The sequence below is a fragment of the Salvelinus sp. IW2-2015 genome, unplaced genomic scaffold (assembly GCF_002910315.2).
Source record: "Salvelinus sp. IW2-2015 unplaced genomic scaffold, ASM291031v2 Un_scaffold690, whole genome shotgun sequence".
In the NCBI taxonomy this organism is placed as follows: domain Eukaryota; kingdom Metazoa; phylum Chordata; class Actinopteri; order Salmoniformes; family Salmonidae; genus Salvelinus; species Salvelinus sp. IW2-2015.
In genome coordinates this window covers 1-12,980 of record NW_019942595.1, presented here as the reverse complement: position 1 = coordinate 12,980, position 12,980 = coordinate 1, and the positions used below count along the sequence as shown (strand labels likewise).

Here is a 12,980-nt window from a genome sequence, read left to right as displayed (position 1 = left end):
CTTCCTTAAGAGGTCTTATAGACGACACAGCAAAACATTCAGCATACTTTTATAATTGTTGGCCCATATAGCGAAACGACAGGTTTTAATTCTCCCTTATTCCTTGAGCCAAATCGGAGATTTGACGAGACAGCCTATAGGGAGGAGGTCAGAGACCTGGCCCGATGGTGTCAGAATAAGACTAAGGAGATGATTGTGGACTACCGGAAAAGGAGGGCCGAGCACGCCCCAATTCTCATCGATGGGGCTGTAGTGGAGCAGGTTGATAGCTTCAAGTTCCTTGGTGTCCACATCACCAACAGAGTAGAATGGTCCAAACACACCAAGACAGTTGTGAAGAGGGCACAACAAAGCCTATTCCCCCTCAGGAAACTAAAAATATTTGGCGTGGGTCCTTAGATCCTCAAAAGGTTCTACAACTGCAACATCGAGAGCATCCTGACGGGTTGCATCACCGCCTGGTATGGCAACTGCTCGGCCTCCGACCGCAAGGCACTACGAAGGGTAGTGCGTTTGGCCCAGTACATCACTGGGACTAAACTGCCTGCCATCCAGGACCTCTACACCAGGCAGTGTCAGAGGATGACCTTAAAAATAGTAAAATACCCCAGCCACCCCAGTTCTCTCTGCTACCGCATGGCAAGCGGTACCGGAGCGCCAAGTCTAAGGCCAAAAGGCTTCTCAACAGTTTTTACCCCAAAGCCATAAGACTCCTGAACAGGTAATCAAATGGCTAACCAGACTTTTTGCATTGTGTCCCGCCCCCCACCCCTCTTTTACGCTGCTACTCTCTGTTTATCATATATGAATAGTCACTTTAACTATACATTCATGTACATACGACCTCATTTAGCCCGACAAACCGTTGCCCCCGCACATTGGCTACCCGGACTATCTGCAATGTGTCCCACCTCCCACCACCCACCACCCACCACCCACCACCCACCACCCGCAAACCCCTCTTTTACGCTACTGCTACTCTCTTTTTATCATATATGCATAGTCACTTTAACCATACCTACATGTACATACTACCTCAATTAGCCTGACTAACCGGTGCCTGTATATAGCCTCGCTCCTGTTATAGCCTCGCTACTGTTATTTTTCAATGTCTTTTTACTGTTGTTTTTATTTATTTATTTATCTATTGTTCACCAAATACCTATTTTTTACTTAAAAATTGCACTGTTGGTAAGGGCCTGTAAGTAGGCATTTCACCGTAAGGTGAACGCACGTGACAAATACACTTTGATTTAATTTGATCAGTGTGGTGCAAAGTCATCGGGAAAGCAGAAATCATACAGTGAATATGGCAAACACGGCATCTTTATTGGGTAGATGGTTGAACCAAGACTTTTTTTATCGAGTTGCAGCAACACCGTCTGTGAGACAGGTTCAACGAGACAAAAGTCTTTGTTACTACTTGTGTATCCAACATGATCTACTGTAGAAGCCTCTTCAACAATAAATTGTACACATTTAAAATATGCCATTACATAAGAAAAGTCAATAGCAGCTGTATAACATGTCTTAATACAACGCGCATAAGTGGTAATGGCAACAATATGGAAAACCATAGCTTAACATAAAGTATGGAGTAAAAATTAAGTAAAAATGTATTTAAAAAAAGGCGAATTCTCTGTCATACAGTTAGCACTTGTCTGTACCAATGCAGCTAATTGACCTTCATAAGTTCCTGTAATTGTCTGGTCATCTATTATATTTGAATATTGCTACTGTATCTTTGGAAACCTGAATCGCTTGTAAAATTGTTAGTTATAGTTCTACGTTAAATGTATACATCTAGCCACTGGGATTTTTGCCCATTTTTCAAGGCAAAACTTCTCCAGCTACTTCAAGTTGGATGGGTTCTGCTGGTGTGCAGTGATCTTTAAGTCATACCACAGATTCTCAATTGGATTGAGGTCTGGGCTTTGACTAGGCCATTCCAAGACATTTAAATGTTTCCCCTTAAACCACTCAAGTGTTGCTTTAGGTATCTGTACCTTACTTTACTATTTATATTTATACTACTTATATTTTTGACAACTTTTACTTTTACTTCACTACATTCCTAAATAAAAGAATGTACTTTTTACTCCATACATTTTACCTGACACCCAAAAGTACTCGTTACTTTTTGAATGCTTAGCAGGACAGGAAAATGGTCCAATTCACACACTTATCAAGAAAACACATGATCATCCCTTCTGCTTCTGATCTGGACTCACTAAACACAAATGCATCTTTTGTAAATGACAAAAAAATGGTGCCATCTGCTTTGCTTAAAATAAAGTGATACATATCTTTACTTTTACTCAAGTATGACAATTGAGTACTTCTTCCACCACTGCAACTGAGTGATGGTGCTTTTATCAATTACATTTCATTTGGATACTTAAGTATATTTAAAAACAAATAATTTTACTCAAATAGTATTTTACTGGGGGACTTTTACTTGTGTAACTTCATATTAAGGTATCTATACTTTTACTCAAGTATGACAATTGGGTACTTTTAGGTGTTGATGAAAGACTCTGTAGCACCAGTGCTATTGGAAGAATTTGCAGCTTCTGAAACATTGTAGACATCTGTCAAAGCAAGAGAAGTCAAACAGTTGGTTTGTTATATAAAGCAAGGCAGGGTGATTATTTAACAAAACAAATATTTAAAGAACTGTGATAATTTCAAAATTCATAAAAAATGGTGAGCTTACTCCTCCTTATCCTTCTTCGGATGAAGTTTAATGCACTGGTTGATGATGTTGCCGCGCCACCACTGGTACTCTGGAATGGAAAAAAATGATATACACTCATTGGGCAATCAATATTTGCTGATACAGTAGTAAGTCTTATCAGAGAGATTCAAGTCTATGAGGAAGGCCAAAAACAGCCCATTAAACTTATGGTTTAACTTGGGATTTCTGAAATTGCAAAACATGTCTAATTACAAGGATCATCAGTGCACATAGTACACATGTAATTAACATGAATCATTTGAGGTAAATATAGAAGAAATGGTGTGAAGAGATGTACTTACCCTCGTACGGTCAGAGCCTGGGAGGATGGAAGAGAACGTTCCTGCTATAGCTGACCGGATCTGAAAGCACAGGACCATTCAATAAAAAATCACAACACTCTTGCATACAAAGAGGGTATAAACAAAAAATGTATGACTTTTCAAACACATACCTTGCCGTCTAAAAGTGTTCCAAACACCAAAACAAAGAAACCCTTTTTAAGAAAGATTAAAGATTAATGTACATAATACAATGTTGCTAATGTTGTTCAATTTTCATGAAAACAAATGTAGTTGTAAACATGTTGACATTTTACATCAGAACTCATTACTTGCAGCTTTCAGTTGGAAAATAAAAATGAAATAAAGATTTCAGTGTATGGCACTATTATGGAAAATAATACACCAATGTATTCAGTTTACCTGTAGTGAATTGAAGAGGGCAAATACAATATGGATTCCCTTATTTGTTGGATCAACCATGGTTCCTACTCCCAGTCCCCAGGTAAGGCCAAAGAATGGAGTCAGAATGGCCAGACACCTGGCAATGACCACAACAGCATTTCTCTCATCTGGCTGGGTAGCATCCCCCACGCCTCTCCTCAGCATTTTGTACAGAACCACAATCAGGATCAAAAAGTTGATGACCACTATGGTCAGTGCAGGGATCACAAAAGCAAGGAGAGCCCTTGTCTTGTCCCAGTTGAGCCAACATGCCTGGTTTTCATTGATGTATCCACCACTTGGAGCTGTTGCTGCCACAGTAATAACAGCAATGATAAGAGGTGCCCCATAGCCTACTGAGAAGCCAATAGCCAGCATAGTTGATTTTGACATATGGGAGAAAACCAAGACGGTCCGATAGAAAAGGAGAAGGCCTGAGATCAGCATCCAAAAGAACAGAGCAAGGTAGAAAAAGTGAATGAAAAACGTAGCTGCAGAACATGCCGGTATAGGTGTTGTGGTCTCTTCGCCTGGGTTTTCAAGGGTATTTTTTGATATTGATGCACCAATAATGAACCAAATGTCAGCAATCAGGAGAGACACAGCGATGTTCACAATGGAGACATGGCGCATGTAAGAGGTGTTGTTTCTGGTCATGGCCTTCCATACACAAGCCTCAATGATGAGACAAATGACTAAGCTACCCATCGATATGCCAACTCCAACATAAGTGATTATATCCAAAGCATCTTGAATCACTTTCGGAATGGAAGATGACATCAAAATGGAGAAAGAGGTCAGATGGTTACAGTGACAGGTGACCTGGCCCTCCTCATTAGACATCACTTTACATCCTGCGTTATCCCATCCTCCAAGGCTGTTAAAAAGGCTGAAGTTCCAGAAAACACACTGAGGATTGTATGTGAGCGACTTGTTCACCTTATCGAAGCTCAATGAGACATTTTTAGTCGTTCCATTCAACTTCACCAGCACTACAAGTCCATTGATGATGTTGTCATTGACACTTTGATTGCTGCCGTTCCTGGCTGGCAACACATTACTGAGGGAGTAGAACGTTAGAGTGGTGATGGTGAGGTGATTGGAATTAGTCTCTGGAATCTCTATCAACACACTTGAATTTAAGTCTGCCCTGAATGAGTTGTCAAATGTGTCTTGGTTTAACAGAATTAGCTTTGTTGTCACACTAAAGGACTTTGTTGGGAGAGAACCTGCAAAAAATTCCATGGAGCCCAGTAAACTAGAGCTGGTGTTCTTATTTTGGTCGGCATTGAGAAAGGTCCAGGATTGTTTTGCTTCATCAGAAACTAGGACATTCACTGTTTCTAGAATGTTCTGGGGAGTCAATGAGAAATCTGAGTTAGGTCCAAACTTAATGTTAATACTTTTTTWAATTTTTATTTTAAGCAAAACATGCACTTATGCTTATCTCACCACTATCAATAAACTTAAGTGTATTTCATTAGTTTTAGTTTATTTAAAGCATCAACTTATTTTCCAAACTTCATGCATTCAAAGTATACTAAAACCAAGTGAACTGATAAACTGTATATTTTTGTTTCTCTTGCACTGATCTCTACAGTTTATCTGTGCTTGTTATGTTTGTTTTCAACATACCTTTATCTCAGACTGGCTGATGTTCTTTGAAACACTTGCAACAATTCTCAGAATATCAACAATGGTCGAAATAGTTGCACTTGAACTAACGATTTGATCTTTTAGATCGACAGAGGTATTATTAAGTTTTGTTAAAAATTCTTCAACTGTTGCCTCTTTCAAGTCCTGCAGAGGAAGATAGGATTATACTTAGAAAATATACTGTATGTCATACACTTACATTTAGGACATCTAAGAGAGACATGTTTGAAAATAAATAAATATCATAATTGCTTACAAAACTCTCAAATCGTACAAATTAGTTTTCCTTCAAATGGATAACAACAACAGAAAATCATGCTCCAAATTATAAATACAGTTAAGACAACGATTGCTAGGGTTTACCAGTCATGGTAGGTGTTATTAAAAAGTATTACCTGAGATGAGGTTAGTAGCTCATTGATTGCAGTCAAGACACAAGTGTCACTCTGAAGTTTCCAACTTCTACTGCTTTCACAAATCGCTGTCTTTCTTCCATCCTCACCTTTATTACATGGTGCCACTGATGTGTCTTTCTCTTGGCCACTACCATATTCCAGATCGTTGCAAATTATAGCTAGAAAACATATTTTTTTTCAGAAATTTGAAACAGCAAATACTATATTCAAAGACAGAAAATACTGTACTTACCTCCTACGAAAATAGTCAATTTTGTAGTCTTTTCATATCCTGTTGGGTCTTTCACTTGGCATGTTAATGTGACAACTTTTGATGATCCATCACAGTTTTGAATTGTATAGTTATATTTAATGCAATTGTCAGGAGTCTCATCTATAAATAATACATGTAAAAAAAAATGTCAGATTGTTATAATGTAGACAACATGGTTTATGCATTCATTTATTTGGTCTCTTGTCATATTGAAAAGGAAGTCTGATTATCAACTAACACTTACTTGTGAGCAATTCTACATTGCCTTCTTTCCACATTAGTTTATAGGGAGTCTGCACACAACACTCCAATGGCGGACCTTTCCCCACCACACATTTGGTATTGATTTCTGTATTCGTTTGAATAATGGGAGCATCTTTGATTTCAATTTGACCCGTTTGGTAGAAATAGATTTCGTCACTCTTCAGAGTGCATTCATATTTCCCTGGGATGAAACAATATTGACATTGTTGAGTCAAGAAACAATATCTGGGCAGAACAAATGTATCATCCCTTTGTCTTCTTTAACTTTGGGTGGGTATGCTCTGGGTTTTGAGATTTCAATGTTATAGAAACCAAAATGTAACAGTGATTAAAAAAAGGTCATAAAATTGTCATTACACAATTGATAATATTTAGACTATAGACTCCTGCTTTCCTGCCAGGGTAGTTTAATTGTATAAAAAAAATAAGCGTAAAAAATGCACTCTTCAACTTACCTTCATCCTCAGCAATTACAGTTTTGATACCAAGTTTTGTCTTTTGTGATGCAAAATCATCTGTACTGATGTTGAACCTTCCAGTCGATGTTAAAACTCTTCCCTTTCGTTTCCACTCAACGTTTCTAATAATGCCCATCTTTACATTATCAGGAGGTGGTCCACACTCCAGAGTCATGGTGCCACCAGAGTAAATGGTAGTTGGTTTATAACTTAATACCGTGCTACCTTGGAATAGATTGAGAAATTCGTGGTCAACAGTTTTGTAGACCGATATTTAAAGCATCTTTTTTTTGGTCATAAGAATTTGCAATAATGTGATTTGAGAACGTTTTTAAGGACTTACTGTTATAAATAATATTGAAAGAGCTCATATCAACTTGATAATCAGCTGAAAGTGATGTTGCAAGTCCAGCATTAGCTTTGGTAATTTCAGTGGGGTCTGCAGCTGTGGTCCTAACATCAAAGTTGGCTATAACACTTCCACGGCTGTTAACAGGAACCAAAGAGAGAATARAGAAATAAATACATGTTGAATGGAAACAGCTTACTTCCATAACAACAGTAGATACCTACCTGAAACTTGTCAATGTTGCTGAAATAAACCCTGGCATGTTGTTCCTATACTGGGCCCGGATCTGTGTGAGATAATGATATTGATCATGTAAAACAAAATCGCAATGTTTCCAATGCACTACATGACCAAAAGTATGTGGAAKCCTGCTCGTCGAACATCTCATTTCAAAATCATGGGCATTAATATGGAGTTGGTCCCCCCTTTTGCTGCTACAACAGCCACTCTTCTGGAAGGCTTTCCACTAGATGTTGGAACATTGCTGTGGGGACTTGATTCCTTTCAGCCACAAGAGCATTAGTGAGGTGATGTTGGGCAATTAGGCCTGGCTCGCAGTTGGCGTTCCAATTCATCCCAAAGGTGTTCGATGGGGTTGAGGTCAGGGCTCTGTTCAGGCCAGTCAAGTTCTTCCACAACGATCTCGACAAACCATTTCTGTATGGACCTCGCTTTGTGCACGGGGGCATTATCAGGCTGAAACAGAAAAGGGCCTTCCCCAAACTGTTGCCACAATGTTGGAAGCACAGAATCATCTAGAATGTCATTGTACGCTGTAGCGTTAAGATTTCCCTTCACTGGAGCTAAGGAGCCTGAACCATGAAAAACAGCCACAGACCATTATTCCTCCTCCACCAAACTTTACAGTTGGAACTATGCATTTGGGCAGGTAGCGTTCTCCTGGCATCCGCCAAACCCAGATTAGTTTGTCGGACTGCCAGATGGTGAAGCGTGATCCATCACTCCAGAGAACGCATTTCCACTGCTCCAGAGTCCAATGGCGGTGAGCTTTACACCACTCCAGCCGATGTTTAGCATTGCGCATGGTGATCTTAGGCTTGTGTGCGGCTGCTCGGCAATGGAAGCCCATTTCATAAAGCTCCCGACAAAAAGTTATTGTGCTGACATTGCTTCCCGAGGCAGTTTGGAACTTGGTTGTGAGGGTTGCAACCAAGGACAGACAATTTTTACGCGCAATGCTCTTCAGCACTGCGGTCCCGTTCTGTGAGCTCGTGTGGCCTACCACTTCGCGGCTGAGCCGTTGTTGCTTCTAGACGTTTTCACTTCACAATAACAGCCATGTTGAAAGCCACTGAGCTCTTTAGTTCTACTGCCAATGTTTCCTATGGAGATTGCATGGCTTGGTTTTATACACCTGTCAGTAATGGGTGTGGTTGAAATAGCCGAATCCACTAATTTGAAGGGGTGTCCACATACTTTTGTATACATAGTGTACATCCGAAGCATTCATAATCATTACACTGAAAATGTACCCTGGCTGGATAATTGTATGAATAGTTATTTAATGCATTTGAGTATTTACTTGGGCCAACAATAGCTTGAGTCATGTACTTACAACTGGTTCAATATCGCCTTTGTACTTTTTGTATTTGTCACTATTTTTATCATTTAGGTCGCTAGTGAAATCTCCAATCATTTTGAAGGACATCGCCAGCAACAGAATATCTGAAACAAAAGAAGAAGAATGACAAACATGCTTAAATGGAATGGAATTGTTGCTACCTATACTGTATATCCTCTTATTCACTCCCCTCCATATGTATTTGGACAGTGAAGTTTTATACTCCAGCCTTTTGGAATTGAAATCAAATGTTTCATATGAGGCAACAGTACAGAATGTGTCCTTTTATTTGAGGGTATTTTCATACATATCTGTTTTACCGTTTAGAAATGAAAGCACATGGCCTCTCGAGTGGCGCAGTGGTCTAAGGCAGTGCTTGCTGTGCCACTAGAGATTTTGGGTTCGAGTCCAGGCTCTGTCACAGCCGGCCGCGACCAGGAGACCCATGGGGTGGCACACAATTGTTCCAGCATCGTCCGGGTTAGGGGAAGGTTTGGCCGGCAGGGATGTCCTTGTCCCATCGCGCACTAGTGACTTCTGTGGCTGGCCGGGCACAGTGCACGCTGACACGGTCGCCAGGTGTACGGTGTTTCCTCCGACACATTGGTGCGGCTGGCTTCCGGGTTAAGTGGGCATTGTGTCAAGAGGCAGTACGGCTTGGTTGGGTTGTGTTTCGGAGGACGCACAGCTCTTGACCTTCGCCTCTCACGAGTCCGTACGGGAGTTGCAGTGATGAGACTGACTGAACTGAACTGACTGATACCATGAAATTGGGGAGAAAATTGGGTATTTTTTAAAATAAAAAAAATATATTAAAAAAATAAAGAAATTAAAGCACTTTATGTATCTAGTCCCCACATTTGAGAAAGTCATAAGTATTTGAAAAAATGTACTTATAGTGTAGTAAAGTAGTCACAAGTGTAGTATTTGTTCCCATATTCCTTGCACTCAATGACTAAATCAAGCTTGTGACTCGAACAAACTCATTGAAATCATTTGCATAATGTTTTGTTTGTGTTTCAGATTATATTTTTCCCTATAGGAACTGAATGGTGAATAATGCATTGTGTCATTTTGGAGACCCTTTTATCGTAAGTAAGAATAGAAGATGTCTCTGAACACTTCTACATTCATGTGGATGCTACCATGATTATGGATAATCGTGAATGAATGGTGAATAATGATGACTGAGAAATTAACAGAGGCACAAAGATCATACCCCCAAAATGCTATTGCTCATGCTGAGAGGTTAACATGTTTTGTTGTAGCCACTGTAACCTTCTCACCCGTCAATATTCATGATTGATTCATGATTTTTCATTATCATGGCATAATCAGGATTCATTTTGCAGTGTTCAGAAACATCTTCTATTCTTACACATACCAGTTGGTTTTGCAGTTGTTGTTGTTGTTGTTGTTGGTGCTGGTGCTGTTGTTGTTGGTGCTGGTGCTGTTGTTGTTGGTGCTGGTGGTGTTGGTGGTGGTATTGTTGTTGTTGTTGTTGTTGTCATGGTAGCTGGCTGCTGGTAGGTGTTCCGTTTGTTCGGCGCTCGGTTGGTGTTGGTCGCGCTCCCCGCGTATTGTTGCATCTCGTTCGCTCCCGTCCTCGCTCCTCGTTCTCGTTTGGTTGTTTGTTGCTGCGTCCCGGTGCCGTGGCTGGTCGGTGGTGTCGTTTTTGTCAGTTGCTCCGGTGTTGGTCTCTTCACCGTAGTTCCTGTTGGGAGAGACACATGGCGTAGTAGTAAGTGAAAGCTACAGTACAAAACTGTAGGTGAATCACAGAACAACACCTGTGGAGGTTGTTCTCTGTTCTGTTGTGGGCTTAGGTGTTGCAGAGGCTACAGCAACGCGGTAATATACAGTAGTGGCAGACTGTTACATTGTTAGATCTGTTTGGTGAACTATGGTTCACCTACTGGTGAATGTGATCAGGATTCATCTAGAAGTGTTCAGAAACATCCTCTATTCTTACACACACCAGCAGGTTTTGCAATTGTTGTTGGTGGTGGTGTTATCATAGTTGGTGGTGTTGTTTTGGTACTTAATGCTGTTGTTGATTCAGTGGTTCATGTATTTGTGGGTGCAGTAGAGTCTACAGCAGAGAAGTAACATAGATTGTTAGGTCTGTTTGGTGGAGTCCGCTTTAGACAGGTTTTGTTATACAGAAGTTCATGACATTTACTAGTATCTGTGGTCGGTTGTGTTGTGGGGTCAGCTGTATTGATCTGTTTTATTGTAGCTGCAGGTGTAGTAGAGTCTACCAAGAGAGAAGTAACATAGTGATAAACTAAAGAAGCAGATTAACAGAAACTCATAATGACTCAGAAAGTACTATTTGATAGCCTTCAGATGCACTTAGCCTGGTCAATGTGGTCAGTTCTGTTGTGACAGATAGTGACAACAAAAATGCCATTTTGTTTTGAAATAAAATATGTTAGCCGTCATACTGGTAATTGTGGTCAGTTGTGTTGTGGGGTCAGCTGTAGTACTTTGTCCTGTTGTGGGTGGAGTTGTTGTAGAGTCTACAGAAGGGAAGAAACATGGTGATTGAATGTCAGATCTTTTGGTGGTGAACTTTGCTTCAGACAAGTTTTGTTCTCCAGAACTTGATGAAACTTACTGGTAACTTTGGTCATTTGTTCTGTAATGCTGACCTCAGGTGTCGTAGAGTCTTAACAAGAGAGAAACAGAGATTGTGACAAATGTGTGAGGAACTGAGATTCAGAATAAATTACTTTCAGCAGTTAATGACTGTATTTCCAGGTAACTTTGGTAAATTGTGTTGTGGGGTCAACTGTAGTGGTCTGTTTTGCTGTGGCTGCAGGTGTAGTAAAGTCTACCAAGAGACAAGCAACACAGTGATAGATTGAAGAAGAAACAGATTAATATAAACTCATACTATGTTTAGAATTGTTTTTACCAGCCTTTAGAAGCTCTTAGTTAACTGGTCACTAGTGTCAGTTCTGTTGTGACAGATAGTGACACGTTAATGCAACTTTGTTCTGAACTAAAATATATTAGCGTACACTTACTGGTAACTGTGGTCAGTTGTGTTGTGAGGTCAGCTGTAGCACTCTGTTGTGTTGTGGGTGCAGGTGCACTAGAGTCTACAGCAGGGAGGGAACATAGTGATAGAGAAGAAGCAGATTAACAGAAACTCATAACAAACTCAGAAAGTAATATTTGCTAGCCTTCAAAAGCACTTAGCCTGGTCACTGTAGTCAGTTATATTAATCCATGCTTTGTTACTTCTAGGTTAGACTACTGCTATGCTCTACTTTCCGGCTACCCGGATAAAGCACTAAATAAACTTCAGTTAGTGCTAAATACGGCTGCTAGAATCCTGACTAGAACCAAAAACTTTGATCATATTACTCCAGTGCTAGCCTCCCTACACTGGCTTCCTGTTAAGGCAAGGGCTGATTTCAAGGTTTTACTGCTAACCTACAAACCATTACATGGGCTTGCTCCTACCTATCTTTCCGATTTGGTCCTGCCGTACATACCTACACGTACGCTACGGTCACAAGACGCAGAACTCCTAATTGTCCGTAGAATTTCTAAGCAAACAGCTGGAGGCAGGGCTTTCTCCTATAGATCTCAATTTTTATGGAATGGTCTGCCTACCCATGTGAGAGACGCAGACTCGGCCTCAACTTTTAAGTCTTTACTGAAGACTCATCTCTTCAGTGGGTCATATGATTGAGTGTAGTCTGGCCCAGGAGTGTGAATGTGAACGGAAAGGCCACCTTTGCAACGAACCACCCTTGCTGTCTCTGCCTGGCCGGTTCTCCTCTCTCCACTGGGATTCTCTGCCTCTAACCCTATTACAGGGGCTGAGTCACTGGCTTACTGGTGCTCTTTCACGCCATCCCTAGGAGGGGTGCGTCACTTGAGTGAGTTGAGTCACTGACGTGATCTTCCTGTCTGGGTTGGCGGCGCCCCCCCCCCCCTTGGGTTGTGCCATGGCGGAGATCTTTGTGGGCTATACTCGGCCTTGTCTCAGGATGGTAAGTTGGTGTTTGAAGATATCCCTCTAGTGGTGTGGGGGCTGTGCTTTTGCAAAGTGGGTGGGGTTATATCCTTCCTGTTTGGCGCTGTCCGGGGGTATCATCGGATGGGGCCACAGTGTCTCCTGACCCCTCCTGTCTCAGCCTCCAGTATTTATGCTGCAGTAGTTTATGTGTCGGGGGGCTAGGGTCAGTTTGTTATATCTGGAGTACTTCTCCTGTCTTATCCGGTGTCCTGTGTGAATTTAAGTATGCTCTCTCTAATTCTCTCTTTCTCTCTTTCATTTTCTCTCTCGGAGGACCTGAGCCCTAGGACCATGCCTCAGGACTACCTGGCATGATGACTCCTTGCTGTCCCCAGTCCACCTGGCCGTGCTGCTGCTCCAGTTTCAACTGTTCTGCCTGCTGCTATGGAACCCTGACCTGTTCACCAGACGTGCTACCTGTCCCAGACCTGCTGTTTTCAACTCTCTAGAGACAGCAGGAGTGGTAGAGATACTCTTAATGATCGGCTATGAAAAGCCAACTGA

At 41.1% G+C, this 12,980-nt stretch overlaps 1 protein-coding gene and 1 long non-coding RNA gene across 2 annotated transcripts; both read right to left on the bottom strand.

Moving 5' to 3' along the window:
- Nucleotides 1-2,005: 2,005 nt before the first annotated feature.
- Nucleotides 2,006-9,997, bottom strand: LOC112068746 (adhesion G protein-coupled receptor F4). The gene is made up of 14 exons (XM_024135946.2): nucleotides 9,825-9,997; nucleotides 8,435-8,544; nucleotides 7,083-7,144; nucleotides 6,853-6,995; nucleotides 6,507-6,734; nucleotides 6,032-6,232; nucleotides 5,767-5,907; nucleotides 5,514-5,692; nucleotides 5,098-5,262; nucleotides 3,442-4,815; nucleotides 3,192-3,233; nucleotides 3,040-3,099; nucleotides 2,717-2,786; nucleotides 2,006-2,591 (listed from the first exon to the last, which is right to left on the bottom strand). Exons 1-14 carry the CDS (start codon nucleotides 9,949-9,951, stop codon nucleotides 2,518-2,520), a joined length of 2,976 nt encoding a protein of 991 aa, XP_023991714.2. The 5' UTR covers nucleotides 9,952-9,997; the 3' UTR covers nucleotides 2,006-2,517.
- Nucleotides 9,998-10,175: 178 nt separating this feature from the next.
- LOC112068755 (uncharacterized) lies at nucleotides 10,176-11,583 on the bottom strand. Its single transcript, XR_002893620.2, has 3 exons — nucleotides 11,473-11,583; nucleotides 11,061-11,111; nucleotides 10,176-10,962 (listed from the first exon to the last, which is right to left on the bottom strand). It is a non-coding gene; the product is annotated as an uncharacterized lncRNA (long non-coding RNA).
- Between the last annotated feature and the right edge of the window lie 1,397 nt (nucleotides 11,584-12,980).